We start from the raw sequence: 24,488 nt of genomic DNA on the forward strand, positions 1-24,488 counted from the left end.
GTGAGCAGGCACACTGCACCTGCCTCTCCGGCAGCCAGTACTTCTCAGCCGTTAGAGGTGGCTTTAGATGAGGGGGTTGCCTGCTCTCCTGGCAGAGTCATAAGGGAGGGGGTCTGCTAAGAATTTGCTTTTTCTAAGTAGGTGGCTGAAGGGGGGTACCAAATACAAAACTGCTAGTATAAGCCACCAGTAATAGTTGAATGAGAGAAGGCACGTGTTACATCTCTTTCGCTGTGAGGTGCTGGGGATTGAACTCAGGACCTTGTGCATGCTAGTTAAGTGCTCTGCCCACTGAGCCCAAACACGTTTTAAAGAATTTTTTGAGTTGCCTGGCTTAGCCTCGGATGAACAAGTCCCCTGAGAACCTGGGACAGCAGGCGGGCTCTGCCATTCCCTACGTGCATGACACTTCTGATTCTACAGAGTCTGTGCAGTGGCCAGGGCATCAGGCAGGAGATTATCCTCGCTCTACGAAAGGAAACAGTTTCCAGAAAGGAAAGAAAGACTGACCAGGATCACACACCTCATAGTGTTAGCTTCTCATAGCCAGGATTTTGTGTTGCTCAACTAAGACCTGTGTGATTGGGGCGCGTTTACTCCTCCGTGTGTTGATACATACACTGGGGACTCCTCCAGGATCAGAATTTTTGCTTCGAAGAGAAATTCACAGCTTAGTAGAGGAAATGAATAATTAAATAACGCTTACCACAAACCAGGGACCTATATCAACTGGTCCGTTTTTTTAATCTCTTTTGTGCTATTTGAAAGTACCGGTTCACTCAAACCCCAGCAGGCTATCTCATAGAAAAACCAGCTACAGCTTTTTTGTGGTGGCATCAAGCTGGACAGAGCGAATTGTGCGCCAGGTGGCCACCAGGGCCTGCTGTCCCTTCTCTTCCTGCCTGATTCCTGGATGCATTTGGGGGAACGGTAAGTTCTTTAAGAAACTTGACCGTGACTAGGGTCCACTGGAACAGCTTGAGAGCCAAGGACTTCTTGGAGAGAATACTTGAGCTGCGACGGTGTAGAAAAAGCTGAGGGTAATTGCTCAGACAGAGGCGGCCTTGGAGATGCAGTCAGTGTGGCCATAGGTTTGTCCCTCAAATGACACGTCCCTCTTGGCAAGCCTTTTCTGGGTGGTTCTGCATGCTCAAAACACTGGATTCCATCCTGGCTGTTCAGTATCCTCTTGTTCTAAGAAAATAATCAAAAGGTAGAAAACCCGAGCTTCAGTCATTTTTGATGGCTTCATGCAATCCCCTTGATCTTTTCTGCAAACAGACCGTTCATTGGTGTTTGTGTGTTTTTGTTGTTTGTTTTTTTTTTCTAAAAATTAACTACTGCTGGCTCATTTCATCTCTACCTAGAACTTCCCGATCTGACTGTATTTTAAGATTTTGAACCATGAAGAATAATTCTTACCATTCAGCTCTCCAGAGCCTGAATATGTGTCAAACCTGTGGGGAGAGCTAAGACACGTTTCATGCTGCCAAAATAAGGCTTGCCTTGGAGGGCTGGGATTATGATAACTCAGTGGTGCTAAACTGGCTTGTCCTGAGAATCTGAGAGGGATGGAGATGGGAACATTTTGAGGTCCCCAGGTGTTCCAGGAAGTGGGCACCTTTTTTTTTGTTGTTTTTGTTTTTGGTTTTTTTTTTTTCCTTTTTCCTCCCAACTGTTCAGGGAAAGCTGAGTCACGTGGCAGCTAATGCCTCGGATCCCAGGCAACTTTTTGCTCAATAACTGTTTCCCAAATGGCTACTCAGGGGCCTTTCAGAATTCATGAGAGCTGTCAGTTGTTATAGTAACCGACCCCCTGCTGTCGAGTTGGCCCTGAGATGCCAGTCGGAGCGCTCTCGGAACAGGCTAACACACAGTCATTAGACAAAAGCGGGAGGGAAGCGCAGCTAAAGGTGGCCATTTAAACATGGCCCTTGATACTTCAGAGACAGCACATGTTGCGCTGGCTGGTACAGTTTTAAACAGAGCTCGCTTTCGGGAGAGCTGAGCCTTAGGTGTTTGTTCTAGGCCGGAGTGAGCCATTTTCTTCCAACCTCTCAGAATCCACTGCCCTTCCCTTCCACGTTTAAACCCTTGTGCTTGCTCGGGTTACCCCCTGGTTGTTGGGGAGTATTAGTTACTGGCGTTTGCTTCTCCCCGAAGTGTTGTCAGCTTCTGGGTGGGAGTCTCGAGAGCCTGTGATGGTGCGTGAGGAAAAACTGCGGAGAGATAGCCGGCTCTGCTCCAACATTCCTGAAAGAGTAAAGCTGGCAGAATTCAGAGCGGGGCTAAGGGTTGAAAAAAAAAAAAAGTCTAAATATTTTAGGAAGCTGCAGACTTCAAGTTTTTATGAAAATTTGTAAAAACATTCCAACACACTCGTGGTTTCTTCAGATTAGTGTTCGCAGCCACACAGCTGACTCCTGATGTGTGGAGGACAGTCATTGTAGTGACAGAGTAGTTTCAACAGAGGGAGACAGGAAGTTCTGAACTGTGCACTTCCTCCCCCTCTCAGCCTTGTCCCCAAGTTCTGCTTTCTGTAAAGGTTGGCTCCCGTGAAAAAGCACTTTGACCTCATAGCCAGTCTGGTAATCACCAAAATAACTTATTAAAGTCTTTGTGAAAGGGAGAAGAGAAACATCAACACTAAAAAGTCAAAGGGGTTCATTCCTAGAAGGGAACGGCTGCCGAGAACCGTCTGAGACCTGAGATGGGGAGCAGTGACCATGACTTTACATTGCTGTGTGTGAGTCAGCAGGGCTCCCACAGAAGAGAAGCTTATGTATTAGGGTTTGGCTTCCTTGTTCTGCGGACAGAACTTAGAGTCATTTCAGTGTGACATCCTATAGCCCAGGTGGCTGGGGCCACTCCCATCCAATCAGCCGCCTGCAAGCGTTTGCATGGGTCAGAAAATGCATCCTGAACATGGCCAGCCTAGCGTCCGGTGCTGAGGTTTTTAAATGTTTAAGAGACTCTTGCCAAGTACTGGTGCTGTCTGCTGAGATACGTTCTGTGTAAAACAGAATTGACAGGGACACATGGGAAGAAGACGAAACCCTGCATCTGTCAAGTGCAGAGAAATTGGTGGTGGAAGGCAGGCCACACTGGGCAGTAGAGACCCAGCAAGTTGTGGAAGTTCTTCTGAGCTGTCTGCTTTGGGGACAGCAGAGATGAAGGACGGGCATCTGAATGAGGTCATAATGGTGACTCCCTGACCTTTTTCCGTATCCAGATAAAACCGCCTTCTGATATGTAAGTCATCACTTTGGAGAACAAACCTAGCCATGTTGCATCAGAGACTTCCCTAACACCGTAGCCATTTTTGCATGAGTGCCCCCTTTTGACAATGTTGTACAAGATAGGTGGGTGTCCGCTGTGTGAGTGGAGGGAGGGCATTTGTGCGAAACTCTGGGTGGCCAAGTCAACTACTGTCTTCTACACATGTTCTCTTTTGTTTTTTATCCATTTAGAGGGTGTAACAAAATAAAGTCCAAGGGCTTTCCCAGACGTTCCCGTGAAGTGCCTTCTTCTGGGGAGAGAGGAGAGAAGGGGAGCAGGTGAGGGCGGCCCGGCTTAATGAGGAGTCTCAATGGCTGGGACTGGCTTGCGGAACTTCTGTTTTGTTGCTATGGGGTGACAGTCTTCTAGACAGAAACTGCTGATATGCGCCTGTTCCACCCCACCCAGTAAGATCTGTAAAGCCCAGCTGAGCCTCCAGGTCGCTGCTGTCCCTTGCGGTAGCTCCCGCCCGTGCTTGCTTTGCTTTTTCTGTGGGCTGGGCTGTATTTTTCTGTTCCTGTTGGTCATATGGTGGGTGCACTGCGTTTGCGTGTCTGTATGTATGTTGCATCCATTTTCTTTAAAAAAAAATTCAGAGGTTGCATGTTTAGAGCTTTGTTTTTTTTTTCAAAAGAGCATAATGCATGATTAGAGCTTTGTTTTTTTTTAAAAGCATAATCTATATAAGTGAAAAATGTCTTAATTTATGAATTAAGGGTTAAAAGTAGGAAAGACAGAAAATGAACAAATGTGGATATAACATGCTTTTCCATAAAAAAAGCAAATGTGCATGAATGCTTAATACTTCGAAAATTACTAACCTGCAGAGTTTTATAAGAAGCAATTAGAAGTTGTAAATGTACTCTTCATATCTGCACTTGAACCTCTTGATATTTGTATTGCTTATCTTACATAGACTGTTCAATATTAATAATCGTTTAATGCTAAGTTGTTAAGTAGGGTAGTTGGTCCACTTATGTAGTAAATAGTACATTTGTATTTTCAGTCAATCGGTTTTATAAAATTAACATCTAAGCTTTCCCATGGAATGGCTTGTCTCTGTTAGTTGTCGTAGATCAGGTCACTGAGATGAAATTTCAGTTATATCCCCAGGATCATCAAACAGAGCTCTGATAATGGAGGAAGAATTTTGACAGGTGAATGAGAAAGCCCATGGCTGGCCCATCTTTATCTGGGCAGTTCTGGCCCTGTGCACAGCACACTGACACTGGTGATGTCATTATTCCTTTCTGTGACTTTTTTAACCCTTTTAAGTCTCCAATTTTTCGTATGCTTTCAAACCTCCAGCAGCTTTTTAAAATATGGGACCAGAAACCTCTCTTTATAGCTTTCAATTCAAAGATCTTATCTTACGAGAGGGGTCTGTGGACATCACATGAACAACTGTTACACCCTGTCCATGATAACATTTCTTCCCATGGACATCACTTGAACCATCGTTATACCCAGCCCATGGTGACATTTATTCTATGGACATTACTTGAACAATTTTTAAACCCAACCCATAATAACATTTATTCCTTGGATAAATGTAATTTATCACTTGAGTTATTTTTGTAGCCAGTCTATAGTGACATGTCTTACTGTGGTGCTTTAAAAACCCAGCATGTCTCATGCACAATACAGAGGTAAATGCCTGTGCAGCTTCTGAGGCTCACAGACATGATGCTCGGCCTGCTTATATGCTTGGCCCTTACATGGGAGCACACTTGCCACAGGCACACTGTGTTTGGTACAGGAGATACCTCATTCCTGCAGTTTGTGTCAAGGAATCTGATAGCTTTGCTTAAGACTGAGGGAAATGTAAGTTAATTCCACCTAAGTCCATGCTAGAAATTATCTTGAAGAACGGCAAGTATTTATGGACTCAACCTAACTGTGAGTTGTGTAGCATAAAGTGAATTTTCTACAGTGGGCCTATGAACACGGACCTTGACTCGGAGACGTGTGGATTGGTAACTCGAGCTCTACCACTTCCTGGCTCCATGACCAGGGATCCCTTTGAGACTCCATTTCCGCATCTAGAAAATGGGTCTATTCAGAACTCACCCTCTTAGGGATGGCTATGAAGATTAAATCTGGAAGGCTTAGTTAATACCCAAGAAAAAGACATTGAGACTCTGAGGAGGTAAGTGACTTGGCCAGGCAGTCCCGCGGAAGGGGATGACTTGGGTGGGGCCTCTTCTCTAGGCAGCTAGAGCTTACACAGGTCCTTTCTCTTTAGCTCTGTGCTGTGTTCAGTACTTTACGAGGAAGAGCATGGCCTGATAGAAACTCTGTCCTCAGGGGCTCAAGCTCAAGGGTTTCTTATCTTCCCCAAGGAGATGCTCTGACTATGTGATTCCTCCACAGCCTCCAGTCACCTACTCCCTTGTGTGTTCTGTATGTTTACGGCCAGCAACCCACATGCTCTTCCGTTGCTCCATATTGTACCCACTCTCCTTAGCTGCTAACCCATCTCCACACCAAAGAAGGACGCTTAAAAGACATCCCACACTAGCTCAGCATTGAGAATAATAGAGGGTTATTTATTTAGGGGTAGCTTACAAATCAGTATCCTCTGCTGGAACGGAGAACAGAAACCAAATCCCGCAGCTGGAAAAAAGGCCAGATGCATGCTTTACACGGGCATAGGTAGTGTAAGAGGCCACGCCCCAGTGGGCGGGTAACTTAAGGGCTACTGGGTGTCGGATTTCCTACAGCACCATACTGCATAGTTTCCTGGTGCTTGGGCTGCAACCTCTCCTAGGCCTCCATTGGAGTCTGGGCTCTCCCTCCTCCTCCTTCTCATCCTCCTCCTCCTCCTCCTCCTCCCTCCTCCTCCTCCTCCTCCTCCTCCTCCTCTTCCTCCTCCTCCTCACATGGCCTGCACCCATTCAAATATGCAGCCTGGAATGAGGAGGGAAGGAAAGCCTCCAGGGATGCTGGGAGAACAGCACTACACATAGCCGCAGGAGCTGGGTACAAGCCTGACGTGATACCTGCCTTCTAGCCCTGCTTCTGTGATGCTTTTCTTATCTGTTTCTCTGTGGGCACGAGGAAGGGCCATGCCTCTGAGGCCCCAGATCCTGGAAGATGTGAGCCAAGGATAAAACTCTGAAAACCAGACTCAAGTGTCAAAGTTTTCCAAAGAAGTTGACTTAAATTTTGAATAAGTAGTATTTGGCATAACTCAGAAAAAATGTTTGAAATCATGTAGACCCTCACAGTTCTGTCTGCCCACCTTACGTCCACCTCCTTACAACAGAGGCTCATCTCTGGTAATTTATACATTATTCAGGAATTTTTGATATCTAAACAGATAGGGCTGTCTCCGTGCCCCTTTTTACATAATAAATACTGCATGTCTTACCCATGCTTGGCCTTGTTTGAGGTAACAGTTTTCTCTAGGCATCTATAGTTCCCCTGTTTTGGGGGCGGTGGTTTTAAAATAGACACGTCACAATTTGTTCAAGCAGTCCTCCAAGGCCGTCAGTTTTGTCACAACACAATGCTGTGCTGAATAACTCTGCTAGCGTGTCATTTTGCACATGCATAAATACAGCTGCAGGATCAAGTTAGGGAAACGGTGGCATCGGAGGGTGTCGGGGAGGCTTTGAATAGAGTGACCCACTGTCCTCTGCCTCTGACTCAAGGGGGTTTCAGTTAGCAGTGCGTGTCTGGAGCTGCCCCTCCAGTGCTGGGCGCCATGGCCTCTGCTAACTCTTCGGAGATGGAGCAATAGTATCAGTGTACTTCTGATATGTTGCCATTTATTGTAAGGAGATCGAACCATTTGTTTTTCCCTTTCTTTAAAACAGTGATTTTTCTATTTTACCCATACCATAGCCCTCTAACAAAGTTCCTCATGCTGTGGTGACCCCCAACCATACAGTTATTATCATTGCTGCTTCATAACCATAATTTTGCTGCTGTTAGGAGTTGTAGTGCAAATATCTGCTACACAGGATATCTGATATGCAACCCCTCCGAATGGACCATCTGACCCTCAAGGGGTTATGACCCATAGGTTGAGAGCCACTGCCTTAGAAAGTCTCTCCAGTCTATGACACTTGTTCCCAAGTTCTTGTATGGATACATATTTAAAAAAAAAATAAGAACCAGTTCTTGATCATTGGGAATGTCACCTGGATGACAGTGGGGTGTCTTTTGGCAGGAGGATACTCTCAAGTTTCACAAGTATTGCTACAATGGAGATGACCAGTAAAAACACACACGGCATCTTCCTAGATCCTGAAATATTAAGGCTGCTAAGAATATTACAGCAAGCCAGACATGGCACTGCACACCTTTAATCCCAGCGCAGAGGAGGCAAAGGCAGGTGGATCCTGGTCTACGTAGTGAGTTCCAGGACAGCCAGGACTACCCTTCATACTGTGATAAGCACCTGTAGCCTTATTCTGGATACTCAGAACATCCTAGGATAAGGGTCCAAAGGCACAACAGCTTTCTCAGAGACCCTGCTGTCAAGCCTTTCCCAGGGAGATGAACTGTGAGGGGTTTATCCCATTGGATCTGGCTGAAATACTGAAAAGAGCATGCTCAGGTTACTGGCTGTGGCTTAGGAAGTGACCTCTGCTCCCCCATTTCCTTGAAAGTGCCCTGCAGTCATCCCTAGGGGCCGAGGAGGATTTCTTGGCAAAATAATGTTGAGCAAGAAAGAGCATTATTATCTCAAGGCCACTTCTGTGTCTGCAGTTCATTTTCTCCCCTTTCCCAAAGAAATTCACGACAGGCAGTGACCCATCCAGCAGCATTCTTCATGTGGAAATCATGTTTTGTGTGTGTCACTTTTACCTATGACAAGGATGAGTTAGGACATTGCTGCTCCCTGTGTGAAATCCCCAAGACCTGGGAACACTTTCTCCGGAGTCTCTGCATTCCCTCTCCTGCCTCTCTATCCTCCGAGTGATCTCCTTCTCTTTTCTCTCCTCATTTTCCCCTCCCCTGTCCCACTGCACACCTCATTTGTCCAGAGCACAACAAACGCATGCCCAAGAATCCCAGCCACCCTGATGTGAAACACGCCACATTATTACCCCCAAAGCACGTCCTGATTTGTCAGATTTTTGTGTCCCCTTTCATGGCTTGGAAAATATGCCAACCAGAAGCATATTTTGGTTTCTGAGTCTTCCGTGCTGGAAGAGCCCTTCCGGAGACTACACTGTGTAAACTTTAGCTGCATGAACCGGATCGCTTAACAGGCAGTGAGGAAAACTCAACAGCAAGTGGGTTGTTGTGTATGAAAAAAATCTCAACTTAGCATTGCATTGGGCCGCCTTCCAAACAAGACCGGGAGTAGCTTCAGCAGACACTCCTGAGGGAAAGCCCAGCGTTGTGCACAGTTTTTCCATTCTATTGCTGTGTGTCACTTCTGTTTCTGGAAACGTTTTGCCCTAATAAATCAGTCGGAGTCTTTTTAGCACAGCTCTCAATCTCCTCCTTTGCTGGCCCTTGAGTGTTTGCAGCTTTCCGTTAATAAGTGGCTCTTACGTATACAAAGTTCACTACAACACACCCATTTACAAAAGTAAATATTAATGGGATTTCTGCTCTTGACAACATGAAAATAAATGAGATTATTAGCGGGTATGCCACTGTAAATTCAAATGAGGGCTGCCTATGAATCACTTAGAATTGCTCAATTAATATTCAGTAGTGCCTCAGCCAACTGCCCGGTATAGTCTGCAATTAGAATTTTGCCTCCACACTGCAAACAAACTCCTTCACACTGTGATGTGATTAGAAAACCATTGAGCTTAATCTGAAGACAGTGACTTGATTTCCGGTCTCTGTATATCAACATTTGTTTAGTTTGTAATTCTGAGTTTTCATTGAAGTCGAAAAACCTTGTTAGGATTGCCCTCCAGCCCCCAGCCCAGCTTCCACAGCACTAGAGAAACAGGGTTGCAATACGCCAGAGACTGAGAATGGAAGCAGGCTTGTCACAAGGATGGACATGCTGAGCCAAATGTCTGGAAATCTCAGAATCACAGCATGCCTTTGGAGGGGACCTTTTGATAGACAGCATTGCCGAGTGCAGCTTTAGACGTTTCTAGACTCGATATTGGCCCTTTGTTTCAGGAAAATGTTGGCTGTGTGCTTACTCTCAAATTCTTGTCAGGCAAGCGGAAAGAGATAGAAATAAGAAAATTGTTAGCCCCCATCAAGGGTTGTCTAAACAGGTACCTGGAGAAAAACAGAGACGGTACCCTGGGAGGGCGTTGGGCAGACATGCAGGCCTCCTGGGTGTTCTGCCTTGAGAACATGTCAGATGTCTGGAAGGAAATAGGGAAGGGTGTTAAAAATCTAGTTCCCCTGCTCATCTCCGTAGTTTGCTTTACGTTGTTGGCAGAGCAAGACTCTCAAACTGGATTGTGCTATTGGAGCAGATGTTGGCGTGTGTGTCGTTAGTCGTGAGGGCCAATTAAAAGCGGCAGACCCTGCCATGTGCTGGGGTGTGTGCGCGCTTCGGTGGGAGCTCCAGGACGTAGAGCTGACAGCTGATGCGGGTCACTGGCTGCTGCATCCTGCTTGCAGACGGCTGCTGCCACAACGGTAGACCGAGTCTCTCTCCTCGAAATACGGAAATACGTTCCTTATTGAAAAGATGGGAAAGTTATTTTAGAAATGCTACCTAAAGAATAAAATTTGGTGACCCATAAGACTCAAGTGTCCTTAGACACTCATATGCACACTTGTACAACAGCAACAAAAGAAATCAGACATCCCATATTTCTGGACTAGAGTGGTGGGGGTGGGCTTGAGACCTACGAGCTGCTAAGAAGAATCCACACAGACTAGAAAAACTGCTAGAGAAAATACTCCCCACCGTACAATTTTGACTTTCAGGGAAACCTTTCTTAGAAGTCATTCCAACAATGTACAAGTCCATGTTAAGCTTTCTCAAAGAGGATGGATGGATACAGAAGAATATAGGAAAATCGTTCCCACCCGGCTACCTAGCACCTGTGTGGAAGTGGGCATAGATGGATACATTGGCTAGCCTTGGTCCCGCATCTGATGGATCTGATGCAGTTGGAGACTGTTTAAGTTGGAGACTGGCTCCCTGGGTCGGGATGCTCACTACGGGAAAGGTACACCAGGAGAAGCGGCAGATACACTCCCGTTCCGTCTCTTACGCCCACGGAGTTGAACTGAGAGGATGCCTCCTGGAAGGGGTTGTTTTCCCCTGCAACCACCTGACAGTGCTCAGACTCGGTCTGCATGTTTATTGATGGAGTCGGGTCATTGGAAGCCCTATCACCCTGTGGTTTCCGGATTCTTCAAGGAACCAGACACTCAGAACTGAAGATACCAGGATGCAACACAGTGCTTGATATTTAAGTAAATACCACAGACTTCAATTCCTTTGCAGAAACTAAAATGACTTTTGCTATCAGACAGGCAAAGTAAGTGGCAAGGGTGTTTTAAAAATTAGCCTCATAGGAAGGAAAACCTGAGAAATGTCTTTTCTGTAATTTAACCCCCTCCTCCAAAAGACTTTTATTTAGTGTGTATAGAACATTTTAGCATCCTACCCAGAATGCCGTTCTATTGTTTTTGTTCATTTGTTTTAGAGACAGGGTCTCAGTACGTAGCTTTGGCTGCCCTGGAACTCACTAAGTAAACCAGGTTGGCCTTGAACGCCCAGAGATCCACCTCTCTTTGTTTCCCAAGTGCTGGGAATAAACGTGAGCATCACCACGCCCACCCATTACCCTGTGCTTGACACTCAATTCCAACAGAAGCAGAACTCGGAGGACTTTGACATTCTTACTCAAGTGTGTGCTACACAGCTTCCCTTGGTGTACTTAATTCGATTGTGTTAGCACCCTTGCAGCCATAATGACTATTTTTCATGCCATACAGGATCCTGTAAACTCTCATAGGACCTTTATGGGCACATTTATGATACTGTCCACCTTCCATTTGAGGTTTTCTCATTTTCAGTGACTTCTTAGTGTGAGCACCAGAGAGTGGCTGGAACCACTCTCCCTCTGTCTCAAGAAGTTCTTAACTAGGAACAGTGCAAACCAGCTTCCTCAGCGAGGGGCTGTGTCCCATCCAGGCCCTCTCTGGTGATTGTCACCAGGTATAGGATTTGTCCTACATAGCTTTCTTAAACCAATAAGGTCGGGACTTCAGTTCGTTTACCCCTGTTGACTGACAAGTTGCTATCACAGTGGTAGAACAGGCAGGTACATAGACAAACAGGTCTACCTTCAGGAACCCTCAAAATGCCAAAGACTCTCCAAATTAGAAACTGTGTCTGAAAAATATTCACTGCTAGTATGGAATTGGGAAGGCAGAAGATAATGTGGATTATCTATACACCAGTGATGTCAATCCAGTGGAAATACTGTGACCCAGTCTTAGGTCCTTAAGAGAGGGGCGAGCTCCCTGGGGGGATGGGAAGTGAAAAAAAAAAACAAAACGCATGGTGGTGACCAGCTAGATTATACTTTGTTACTAAACTTGTAAATATATTTCTTCTTTATTCTAAACATGACCTACTTCGTTTCCCCATTTTTATAATAATACTTGCATAAAAATACTCATGGTAAAGCAATTTTGGAAATGGCTTTTCACTATCCTGGAAATCTGTTCGTTCATGAACGGATTGTTAGGCTATGTTAGTTGAAACAGAATTGGAACTACAAAGAAAATTGAAATTGCATACTCAGTGGCATGCTTGAGAACACTTGGAGAAATTCTGTCTCCATTCCCTTGGGCTCAAAAATCAGAGGCAGCCCTGCATCTCTTATCAAATCCACGAGAGAAGTTTGGAGGAACTGAAACTTGTGGCTATTTTTCCCTTTGCTTTTTTAAACCTTTTTCATGGGATTTTTTTCAGAAATTAAAATATAATACCTTCTGCCTTATCAGAAAGTTAAAACCAGAGTATAGGATTTGTGCACACACACACAAAAAAAATGGCATTTGGGGAGTGCAGTGAACGGCTGGTAGCAGCCTGGCCCCAGGATAGACTCTTAGCACGTGGTTATTAAAGCAGCAATTCTAACAGTGCAGTGGCTGGTTAGACCAACATTGTAATGAGAATATCACCTCTCTTTTGTCATAAGGGATCTATGTTGATGATAGGATTGTAGTTTGTTATTAATATATAAAACAGGGCTGGAGAAGTAGCTCAGTGGTAGAGCACTTACCATGGGCAAAGCTCCCAACACCACAGAATGTTTTCTGTTCTCTCTCTCTCTCTCTCTCTCTCTCTCTCTCTCTCTCTCTCTCTCCCCCCACCCCCCCCCCTTGAGTTTTGGAGTGATCACAACAGCAGCCCTTGGTTAATCTTCTTACCTTCTTGATGGTGTGCGTCTCACACAGCAAGCCCACGTAAGCCTGTTCAAAGCGATAGCTAAAGATGCATCCCAGCATAGGTTGGAGTCCTCACTGGCTTTGCAAGGCTCTTAGACCCCTAAAAAAGCCAACAAAGGCCTCCTGGGTCTTGTATGCTGGGACTCTTGCCCTTTTGTCCAGCCTTATGGCATGTGTCTCAGGTTGCCTTTCACTTACAACACCTGCCGGGTTTGCTCTGTTGTAAGATACTTTCTGTGGCTGCTGGCTCTGCCTAGAATGTTCTTCCGCTCCCACTGTGAGCCTGCCTGTCCTTCTTTCGTAGGTCTCAGCTCAAATTCATTCTTTCTCCTTCATCCATTAACCCCTATCCCCTTACGCTGTATTTCCTCACAACTGCTCACATACGTGTGGCTCTCTTTCCAATGGAAACGTAAGTGGCAAGAAAGCAGAATCCTTGTCCGTCCTGTTTTTCCCGCTCCCAGAATCATTGAAAATGACCAGAGACTATTGAAAAAGCCAGTGTACAAAGGTGTGGAAGGGTAATCCCCAAAATGTTAATAGTGACTAGAGGAAGGAGGGGGATTTGCAGTGATTTGAACTGATCTTTCCCTTTAGTTCACTGGTACCCGCTCATCTCTCGGGCAGGATCATCTCTTCCTATGTGGGTCTTTCTAAATGACTCCAGCGCTTACCTGGGCTGAGGAGCTGGTTCTGAGGATGCTGGACAGTGGCAGAGTGTGCAACACTATGGCCGGGCCCTGAGCTAACTCCTGTCATAGGTCATAAAACTCACATTCAAAGGGAGGCGCTTTCCCCAGGTTCTGGGGTGATATGCCCACCCACGTCCCTGTGCCGGATAAAAGCATGGGATGTGCAGCCAAACACAGATGCGCACAGCTTTATCTCCCAGGTTCCCGACCCCGGCCCCATTTGCCAGCCTTGCTCTGGCAATCACGGCGTCACTTTGACTTGCCAGCTTTGCTATAGCAATCACAACGGCACTTTGCTCCAGGGAAAAGCCATTATAAACACAGCACATGGGGCACAGGAGTGAGATTTGCTTCAGCACACTGCTTTTTCCCCCAAAGATAATGTGCAGCTGTTAGTCCTACATTTAACAGCAAGACAGACGGTCTGCCTGTTTTCTAGCAAATAGCGATAATAATAAAATATAACTTAAATAATAATCCACATCATGGTCTGTACCTTCCAAGGTTGTCCGACTGTAACAGTAACAGAATTCCAAGTGCTAACTGCTTCTGTCTTAGAAGCGATAGGCACGGTAATTTGCAGTCTTTAAAACCTAAAATCATTTTGGAGACTTGTCTCACACCGGAAGCCTAAGCTGGCCTTGGGGAGTGCGGGGATTACATGTTTGCTACTGTTCCCGGCCCAGAAGTTTTTAGGTGGTTGTTATTTTTGTTGTTGCTGTTCATTTGTTACTCTGTATTTTAAAGCTGAGCTGGTGCGGTGTGTGACTTTACCTAAGTGACTTTGAGAACTTGTTCAGGCTGCCGCGTAACTGAACAAAAGCAGAGTTCCCATAGCTAGGGCCCTACACAAGTAAGGCTCTCGTTCATTTGTACTGTCCACGATTCATGTTTCAGCTCAGTGAAGTCTCTTCACGCAGGCAGTGAGGAAGGGGAAAAAGAAAATCAGGAGTAAAAAATGAGCAACTAGTTTAAAAAAAGAAAGAAGTTGGCATTTCAGATATGGCGGTCTTATTTTTCATATGGATATGGTACTATATGTTAAGGTATATACATATATATGTATATATATATACCTTACCCAAGCAAGGTAAAGGCTATTGAATATATATACCCTATATATACCTATATATTCAATACATAGGGTTTCTACTTTATATATAAATATATACATATATATATATATACACAGACACACACACAAACTTTTATGTATAAATAAATACAGGTTTTCTACTCTATTATAAATGTCAGGCTCCTGCAGAACCCTGACCTTCCCTTAGGGTTTTTCAGCTCCAGTCCTGCAGTGTATGTGGGGTTGAAGCCATTTATGTTCAGGAACCCCTATGCCTTGGAAAAGCAGTACAGACGGCGGTAAGGCAGTACCCTTTCCATGTGAAAACACAGACTATTTAAAGGAAAAGCCTTCATTCTGGAATGAGTGCTACCCTACTGTGGGAAAGCTACGTGTCTCTGAGGTCTCCCGGGTGTTGCAGGGATCTGGTTTGGTTTGGTTGTGACTGACTTTTCTCCCCAGTTCCCCCCACCCTCCTGCATTCCTGGGCTTCCTGAAAACATCCCAGGGTTTTGTTGTTGGTTTTTTTTTTTCCATTTGATGAGCAAAGATACCCTGAAGAAAAGTTGACTTATCCCTACTATTTGGAATACACACCCCAGATGATGCAAAGCCGTGGCGTGTTAAGTGTCGTTTGGCATGAGACACAGGAGGAGTGAGATTGAGCCTGGTGACTGGGAGCACCAGGATGCCGCCCGCCTGGCTAAAAGACCCAGCAGTAGGGCCAGCTATTGTAAAGCCCCTCCGCCAGATGAACAGGGACCCTTCTCTGGTCACAATAGCCATTCACACTGAGCCGCCTCATTAAATATTCAGCCCGTCTTTCCGGCAGCTCATTAAGGCCTCAGCAAGCAGTGACGCGGATGCTGGAAAGCTGAGGGCTGGCCAGCATCTCAGGCAGAGGCTGCGTGAGCTGCTCCTAGCCTTGCTGTTCACTGCCTGTCCTGGGATGACCAGTGTGTGTTCCCTGCTTTGCTTGAAGTACAGGTAAAAAGAAAGCTCAGACGAAGGCAAGCAGAAAACACCTGCAGGTTTCTGCCCCGGCCTTAGAGGTTGTCTGGAAAGAACCTCTGTTTGGGGCATGCTTATCCTATTGAAGCCCCTTGACCCCTTTAAAAGCTGTTTGAGGATTTGGGGCCTTGGCTAAGCACAGACAATGTGGTGCCATTATGCAGTAGGGTTGTTTGATGGCTGTATTGGAGGGGATTCAAGGTGTGGTTTTGAACTTGGTACTTGGGGGGGCTGGTGAGACTAGCAGACGGTTCCTCTGTAACCCGTCAGCTGGAGAGAAACGGGGTAGTGTCCTCACAGCATGTGCAGGAGGCTGCTCTGTGCCAAATTCTTACTTACTCGAGTCGTTTGGGGCTCTGTGGTTGCAGCTGGCTGTGATAGGCGATGCCCTCAGACCTTGGGGTTCCTCCAGTGTGCCGAACGCTCTGCTTTTGCATTTACCACTTTTCCTTGGGTCTGCTGTCCGTGCTGTGCGATGTTTCAAGCTGGGGAAGCTGTTAAAGAAGGATTCTGAGATGATAAACTCAGACGCAGTGTGCTTCTGTGCTCACGGTTGCCCTCTTTTCCTTTTCCGCACAGAAAATGTTTCCAGACTGCTCACTTCTATGTGGAAGACAGCAACTCACCTCGGGTGGTCCCCAACGAAAGTATTCCTATTATTCCCATCCCGGGTAAGTGGGCCCTGCAGCATCCCCAGTGGGTTGTGCTTTCTCTTTTGTTCTGTTTTCTGTGATGCACACGACAAAATATCACTGTCATGGCTGTTTGAAGCTTGCCCGGTCCAAGGTTTATTTCACTAAGGCTAATGTCATAAAATCTGGCCCCTTTTCATATCTACAAAGTAACAAAATCCTCATTGCAGAAGAAAATACCTATGGGTTAGCGTAGGACAGCGTCACCATAAGGAGAAAAAAGTGGCGGCTCCAACGTGGAAAATACACCGATTTTTAAGTCATAATGTGTGAACATATTTTCAAAGGTGAGTTTTCCTCCAAGACTCCATATAGTGTTAGCGTTTTTGGAACCTTGGACACTTGGGGGGTGCTGTTTGTGTTACTAGAGTGGTCTGTTACAGCACGATCCTCGAACGGTTACAGAGTGATAAGGATTGCTAGGACACACTAGAGACAGTGCAAGGAAATGCTGCAGGTCCTGGAAGCTTGGAGCGGGGCTGGCTGTCACAGTAGGGAGTGGGGTTTCAAGATCTCAGCCACCGGTCATGTGCGCATCCTTTTCCCTTTGGTCAGCTATGAACTAGGTACTGCTGAGGTGTGTGTGTGTGTGTGTGTGTGTGTGTGTGTGTGTGTGAATACATGTATTTGGATATCTTATGCATCTTCCTGACATTGCTTTTTAATACAGAGAAAGTACTTTGAATAGTGCTATTTCTCCTTACCTGCAAAATACCAGTCAGTCTGCTTCCTTACCACAAAGTTCTTACCAGCTAATCTATTTTGCTTATTTGAAATCACTTTATCTTCACTATATAAGGGCGAATGGGTGTATTTTTGGGGGCTCTAAGACTACCTACCACATATTCGGCAGTTTCTACTGTTAGATGGATGCATGAACGTTCGCAACACATCTAAAAGTTTATAAAAAAGCCATTGCATGAAGCTCAAGGTACAGCCATTCTCTGGCTAACAAAAAGCAATTGTGTTTGAGAGTCTCATGAGGTATGGTTATGGTCGGGGACGTAATTGTCCCTTTCTGTGTCTGCCTATGTTGTCGTTAGGTGTTGCTGGAATTGGCTTTATCTAGGCAGCCTTTTCTCATTAGAGATGTCAGAGAGACAAGATAGATAACAGAATGGCCTTGCTTGTTCCTGCTGGGTAGACAGCTAAAGGGTTAAATGCGGGTGGGGATGGGTCCTGTGACACCCTGGGTTCTTCCCCCTAACTTTTATCCTTGATGGGGGAACTGCACCTGGTATGAAGAGCAGAGAGAGGAACTAACAGACTCCTTCAAGACGATGGTCCCTCCCCTCGCGTTGCGCGGGAGCATTGTGTATACTCACTTTCAGCGTGCATGTTCACTAAGGGGCTCCGTCACGATGGATGGATGGATGGATGGTTGGTTCGTCCCGTGGCTTAGGCAGGAGCAGTCTGTATCCTCGCTTTCCTCCAATATTGCCCAGAATATGTGGTGACTGCTGGGAAATCCCTGGGAGCCACTTTCTCCTTGCAAGTGACTCACCCGACAAGCACAGTTTTTAGGTGGATAGACGTCACTTGTAAAGTGACATGAGGCATAGGAAGTGGCTCACGGCTTCTAGGCCAGCCTGTGTCACACAGGGAGTCGATCCCTCCCTAAGCTCCACAGCACAACTAAGGTTCTCATAGGTAGAATAATGCTTACCTGCATTTCCCAAGGCTTGTGGTTGGAACTCATCACCACACAATGTCGATAATAATTTAAAAAAATGACAAAGTAACCAAACATCTGGAAAGTCACTTTGTGTGTACGTGTGTATTTTTGGTATGTATATACGTGCATACCTGTATGCGTCCGAGATGCCGGGGATCTGCCATACAAGAATTCTACCAATGAGCTGCACACCTGGCCAGGTACAATTCTTCTGAGTCAGCAAATGTAAGATTCTCATTAGCGATTAGTGAAGAATTACCAAAGTATATGTCTTAGTTAAGGCTTTTATTGCCGTGATACCGTGACCATGACAACTTATAAAGGAAAATATTTAATTGGGGTGGCTCCTTTACAGTTTCAGAGGTTCAGCCCGTTACGTCATGAAGGGGAGCATGTGCCATGCAGGCAGACGTGGTGCTGGAACTGAAAGGGCCACATCTTGAGGCAACAAGAAGTCGACTGTCACACTGAGGGAAGCTTAAGCAAGAGACCTCAAAGCCCGCCCCTCCAGTGACATAGTTCCTCCAAGGCCAAAGCCCCTAATAGTTCCACTCTTCTTGGAGGTCGTTTTCTTTCAAACCACCACAGTGCATTACCTCAAGATTGTATTCTCTGTAGTAGATCATTCGTTTAGACTTGTGGCGTAGATAAGCATTTTAAAATTAGAAGTTAGTTCATGAAATTAACCCGCTTCAAACCCTGGAAGAGAGTTCCAGATATGCAACATGTCAAAAACAAATGTCCTTAAAAACGCTTTCTCTGGAAAGCTTAGCTTTCTAATAAGCATATTATAAAACAAACTGTGGGAGCTGCCAGTAGCCTAAGAATCTAGAAATGGTTCCGCTTTTCCAGCGGTTAAAATATAGCTTAATAAATTGAAGGTCACTGGCTTCAGCTGGGTGCCAGCGTAGAAAGGGTTTTATATGTTGCTGTTTAAACCATTGGGATTAAATCAACCCTTTTGGGATATTTTATTTATACAAAGATTATCTCCAAAGGAGATTCATTGGCATTTTGACTATAATGAAAGCCTTTCTTCATTGACTTCATTGTGCCATAAATGAAAAGATTTCTTTTTATGTCGGGAAATAAAATGCTCTAATCTCCAAATACTCCTTACATCCGAAGAGTTTGATTTAGACAAAAATCTGCTTGTGCTCGTAACGCAGGGGACTAAAATCTTGACTGTGCTTTTTTCTTTCATTTTTGTTTCATCTTCCTAAGTTGACACAGACAGAGGTCATACTAAGCCTGGAACCTGCAACTGAACTTGAGGAGGCTGGAAGGGCAGTCGGAGGGGAACTGGGCTCTTGAGATTGAGGTCTGTCCACTAGGAATGTGTTTAGCGGCCCCTGGTAGTGTCTTGATGGGGAGGACTGGAAATGTATTTGAGCATCAAGGATGTAAATGGAGCCTGGTACTAGAATTTTACATGTTCTCACTGCTACGGGTGGCATTGGCTGGAATTGGGGATAAGGTTCGAAATCTACTGAGGGTTAAATAAACCTTGTACAGGGACTCCTCCTCCTCCTTCTTCCTCTTCCTCCTCTTCCTCCTCCTCCTTCCTATTCCTCCTCCTCCTCCTCTTCTTCCTCTTCCTCCTCTTCCTCCTCCTCCTTCTTCCTCCTCTCCTCTCCCTCTCCCTCCTGCTCTTCCTCCTCCTCCCTCCTTCCTTCTTGTTTCTTCTTTACAGAATAGGCAACCTAAGGACTTCTGAAATCCTACTGTATCTGTGTATATGCCCATCCACTTCCCAAGGCAGCAAAAAGGATCTTCCCTTAAATAGAGCTTTAGCCAGTGAATCCAGCAGCTAGCATTGGTAAGAACATAAATACTTAGTACCTTTCTTTACCTAACGTCAACAAGGTGACCAGTGAGCCGGTGTGAGCTTGTCAGGAAGCGAAACTTCCCATTAAAGGAAAACATGTCACTTCAGTAATTTGCATGGGAAGGATCTGGTCAAGTGTCAGGTCTGGAAGGCACTGCACTCAGGGTGAGCCTGGCCCTTGAGACATCCTAGCCCGCCAATAGCTGGAGGACAGTAGGCAAGTGCCTTGTGTCTCTAGATCATTTCGTCTCTCCCTTGGATCAGAAGGTACAGAGAGAGCAAGTGTGCCTAATGACACCTCATAGTTACTAAAGTCACCAAATGCCAAGCCAAGCCTTCAGCAAGTCCTTACCTTGTTATTTCTCAGAGCACTTAGTGCGGTGGCTCTCTACCTTCTCAATGCTGGGAACCTTTGATACAGTTCCTCAGCTGTAAAAGTATTTTGTTGCTACTTCGTAACTGTAATTTTGGTGCTGCTTTGAATTGCAAGGTAAATTTGCAACCCCTGTAAAAGGGTCATTTGACCCTCAAACTGGTTGAGACCCACAGGTTGAGAACCACTGACTTAGTGACTAAGGCATTGTTATTGCTGCCATTTCCCAGATAGGGGAAAGGAATCCCAGGGAGGCAGGCTTTGCTCTGACTTCTCTGCTCACTTTGCGGAGTGGAAGTGCCTGGCCCATAGAAGGAGTTAATTAGACGGGACTGGTAAAATGAGCTTCATTCTCCTGATGGCTGAGTAAGAGGCTGAAGTTGGGGCTAGCCCTTGCTATAACCAAAGATGACAGCAAGAAAGTTAACTTTTTTCTTTTCCTTAAGCTAAGGAGAGAACAGAGCTAGCATGAGTGAATTGGTTGGAGAAGCTTAAGGTATTGGAGATTTGCCTCTTTTTGGTTCTGAAGATGCAGGGCCTTACCCCGTGGATCTGTGAAGGGATTTTCTTTATGTTCAAATGCATTGTTCTTTATTCCCAGGACTGGTATGTGAGAACATCATTACCTGAGCTTTGATGCCTTACCTGGGCAAAAGTTGCTGTCCACACTCCATCCTAATCAGGGTCTAGGATAAGGGGTTTATTGTGGATGAGCCCAGATGAAAACTATTTATAAAAAAAAAAACCTTTTTCCTGGTTTAATTCTCATCCCAAAAGCTAAGAATGATCATATTTGATAACAGAGTTCACGCTTTAGATACTGATTCTCAGTTGATTGTATAAAACATTTTATAATCGCGGGGTTTAGTGATCAGGAGTGGCGGCCTCATTTTCACCTAGCAAATCTAAGATAGCAGAAAATTCTACAAATAAGAATACTAGCACAAAATGATTCTTGCTTACCAGCCTACCCAAGGTACTGCGTTCAGTGCCGTGCTTCCCTCTTCACTAGCCTAACTTTCAGAAACACTGTCCAGGCTTTGACTCCACCGGGCCAAAGCTCAACACTGTATTCCCTTTAGATAAGCGGCCTCAAGCATCCGTAGGTCTATCCCAGAAACATTTCTGTTCCCTTCACCTGGTTCCTCTAAAAATAAAAAATGCATTCAGAGTATTGTCGTGGGTTTTGGCAACCAGGACAGGCCAAGTGGTTGCTCTCTTTGAATTAGACCAACTCCAGCTTTATGTGGTCTCCCCATATATCCTAGGACTTTACTTCTAAGCCTGGAGTTTGCCCACCTTTTTTTCAAGTTTCTCCCATAACTTCACAGCATCAGAGGTCTCCCTCCCCTCCGCATCCAGGTTTTGACGGCACTGGCAGTGTTTAGTCTGGAGATTACACACTGGCTTTTCCTTCACTTTCTTATGTTGACTTGACTTCTGACACAGACGTCAGCCATGAACAGGGACTGTCTCCCTAACTGCTGGCCGATCCTGGGTGCTCAGCCCGTAAATGTGATTACCCACAGTGGAAATCACACTGTGAGTTGGAGCACCCCGTTATGGGTCAGCAGCCGGCTTTTCTAGGCCATGCCTGTCTGTGATGGCTAATGTTGGTTGTCGACTTCACATACCTCGGAAAGGGGGGACCTTAATTGAGAAATGACCTTCATCCGATTGGCCTGTGGGCACATCTGCGTCGCATTTTCCTGACTGATAATTGATGTAGAGGCCCAGCCCATTACAGATGGTACCATCCATTAGGAACATAGACCTGGGCAATAGAAGAAACATAGATGGTCGAGAACCTGGAGCGAGCCAATAAGCAGCACCTCTTTATGGTGTCTGATCCAGGTGTCTTCCTAAGTGCCTGCCTGAGCTTCCACTTTCCCTTCCCCAAGGTGCTTCTGGTCAGAGCGTCTCGTTAGAGCCACAGGAAATCAAACCGCAACAGCATCCTTTAGGTCGTCTTGAAGAAGTTGCTTGCTTGTAAGAGGAGGCTGCATGTAGTACCTACACCAGAGCACATAGAAGGCTTATGCAAAGCACTTGGTCGTTAATTAGTCCTGCTGGCATCTGTAAGCGAACCCGTTCAGGTAGAAATAGTATCCCATAGAGAGCTGTTTTCCTATGCCGAGTTGGATCTTTCCAGGTAAAAACCGAGTTAGTTGCTCGGGCCTGCGGTGCTGTTCAAAATGGTTGAGGAAACTTGATAGAAATACCATTCGAGAGGGAGTTGGTCAGGGCTTCTAGTTTGTTGCTGTGGTATATTTATGGCGAGAAAGAAAAGATATATATGAGCCCTCTGCTGTTTGTCTTGAGTGATGGACAAGTGACGTGTTATCTGTGTGGTTGGCAGAGGTCAGCGCAGCGTGCCTCTGTGTGCGCATCTGCCTGTCTCCTACTTCCTTTATGGTTTTGGTGGTGCCTGGGAACTCGGTGTGGAATAAAGATGCCTCGGTTTCCTTGGATAAAAATGCAAAGGGGAGAAATGGTGTATCATATTTCTCCATGGCAACCCTACTGAGCCCGGCTTAGGTCTTACTGCATCCCACCATGGGGTCAACAGCCAGATTGATTTCTGGGTATGTGACAATAGGGTGGACATCACAGTTGATCACGTTATAGGAAAAAGGTGGTTTACTGTGAACTTGTAAGTATTTCTTTTAGGGATTTGCCATGTGCTGTGACCTTCAAAATACCATTTTTTTTAAACTCAGCATCTTGATGTCTTGAAAATCCTTGATGTTACATGTATCAATATCAAAATATAGCAACCATAATTTTTTTTTTCTCCTTTTGAACTGACTTCCATGCCCTTCCCTTCTGGGAACTGGAAATTCCAGTGGTCGTGGAATAAAACTTTTCTGTCACCCAGTTATTGTCTATGCTGCTCTGCCCTTGAGAACCATTTATATTGTTTAAGTGCAAAGATGTGCTTATCCTTGGCTACTTATATTTTTGTGCCTATTAATTCTTTTTTTTCCAGCTTAGCCTGAGGGGCCTTCATTGCCACATAGCAGTTATTATAGAATTCACCAACTTCTAAACATTTTAAATGATCAGATAATTTTGGAAACTTTTCTTGAGTAGCATTCTGCTAAATATTCTGGGCAAACATTTTGGCTCTTCTTAGTTTGTTAATGCTGGTTACATCATGGAAGCTATAGATTTCTTGGGCGTACAAAATGATTGCATATTCATGAACATCTTCAATCCTGAAATATTTGTAAATAACTTGGCAATTTTCTTCATAAAGTTTCCTTTTAAAGTGATCAGGACTTTAATCCTTCACACAGAGTTTGTGTTTGCAAAGGACAACCTATCCCATTGAAACAATGTTTCAGTGCTGAGCAACTTAGGTTACGGACATAGGAGTCACCTTTCTTAAACAGAGTCTAAGAGTGGCAACTTCCCCCTGAAGAAGGATTCAAATGTCAATAGATGCAAAAAGCCACCCTAGAGCTTTGCTCTCTCCAAAGAACGTAGAGAAGGAATGACACAGGCAATGTTAACTGTCACCAGATGAAGAGAAATCAGATTGTCAGGCCTGGATCTATGAAATTCCTGCCAAAGTAGGACCTCATTTACACATAGAGATCTTCATACCCTTTACTAAGAAAAGCATCTGCGGCAGTTTGGATGTTTGTGCCTTTGCCAAAGATCTTTCACTCTGAATAAAGTAAATGTCATGTCTGTTGTTTATCTCAAATTCAGCCGAACATTTTTTTAAAGGGAAATATTTGTGGGGGAGGGCCGAGGGAGGAGGAGTTGGCAGAGGGAGGAAGTGGGCGTGGCCATTTCGCAGACACAGTCAAGGATCAGCCTGGATCTCTGTAAACAAATCTAAAACAGGCATTAGGCTCCTTGAGCTGGAAATGTCCCTTTGGAGTGGCAACGCTACAATAAACTGGCGTGTGTAGCGTCTTCCTGAATCTACACCTAGGCTGTCAACACCAAAAAAAAAAAAAAAAAGTCCGTTAATTCCATCAGATTGATTCTTTGGCACCGTATAGACACAGCTGTCTTGAACTAAGATTCTGAACACTTAACCGTGGAAGGCTTTGCACAGCTGGCATGGGGTGTCTGTCCAGTGTAAAAGACCATGTACATCCAAGCCCTAGCCACTGAATAATAATTAAAGTTTAAAAACCTAGGAAGTGCCAAACATCTTGGCAAATGGGTACGCTTGGTAAAAGCAGACTTTTCGGGTAGAGTATAATGTATTTCCTTTACTGCGTAAATTCTCTTCAAAGTGAAAGCAGAGGTGTGTGTGTGTGTGTGTGTGTGTGTGTGTGTGTTTGAAATACCTTATTTAGCCTGGCTTAAGAGCAACTCACAATCCTAATGAGATCTTGATGTAAAATGAAGTCCCAGACCTTTCTTCAGAAATTTCTTTCAGTTGATAGAATTTTATCATTTTCGTCAAATGTTTTTCCTGTGTAGGATTTGCTTTTCCCGTGCCGTTGGTTTTATGAACATATTCTGTGTGACCTGAGTCTGATT

The 24,488-nt window shown here is 45.1% G+C and overlaps 1 protein-coding gene across 3 annotated transcripts in view; it reads left to right on the top strand.

Annotated features, from left to right (window-relative positions):
• Positions 1–24,488, top strand: part of Ptprg (protein tyrosine phosphatase receptor type G) — a 672,889-nt gene that overhangs the window by 607,919 nt on the left and 40,482 nt on the right. For 2 of the 3 annotated variants that reach the window (XM_050161098.1, XM_050161100.1), the window contains 2 exons: positions 3,471–3,557; positions 15,994–16,085. In XM_050161098.1, the coding sequence (XP_050017055.1) occupies positions 3,471–3,557; positions 15,994–16,085 (179 nt within the window). The remainder of the gene's footprint in view (positions 1–3,470; positions 3,558–15,993; positions 16,086–24,488) is intronic. The other variant, XM_050161099.1, reaches the window with a different exon arrangement.

This window comes from Alexandromys fortis, unplaced genomic scaffold, assembly GCF_014885135.2.
Source record: "Alexandromys fortis isolate MF-2015 unplaced genomic scaffold, M_Fortis_MF-2015_v1.1 scaffold_123, whole genome shotgun sequence".
Classification (NCBI taxonomy): domain Eukaryota; kingdom Metazoa; phylum Chordata; class Mammalia; order Rodentia; family Cricetidae; genus Alexandromys; species Alexandromys fortis.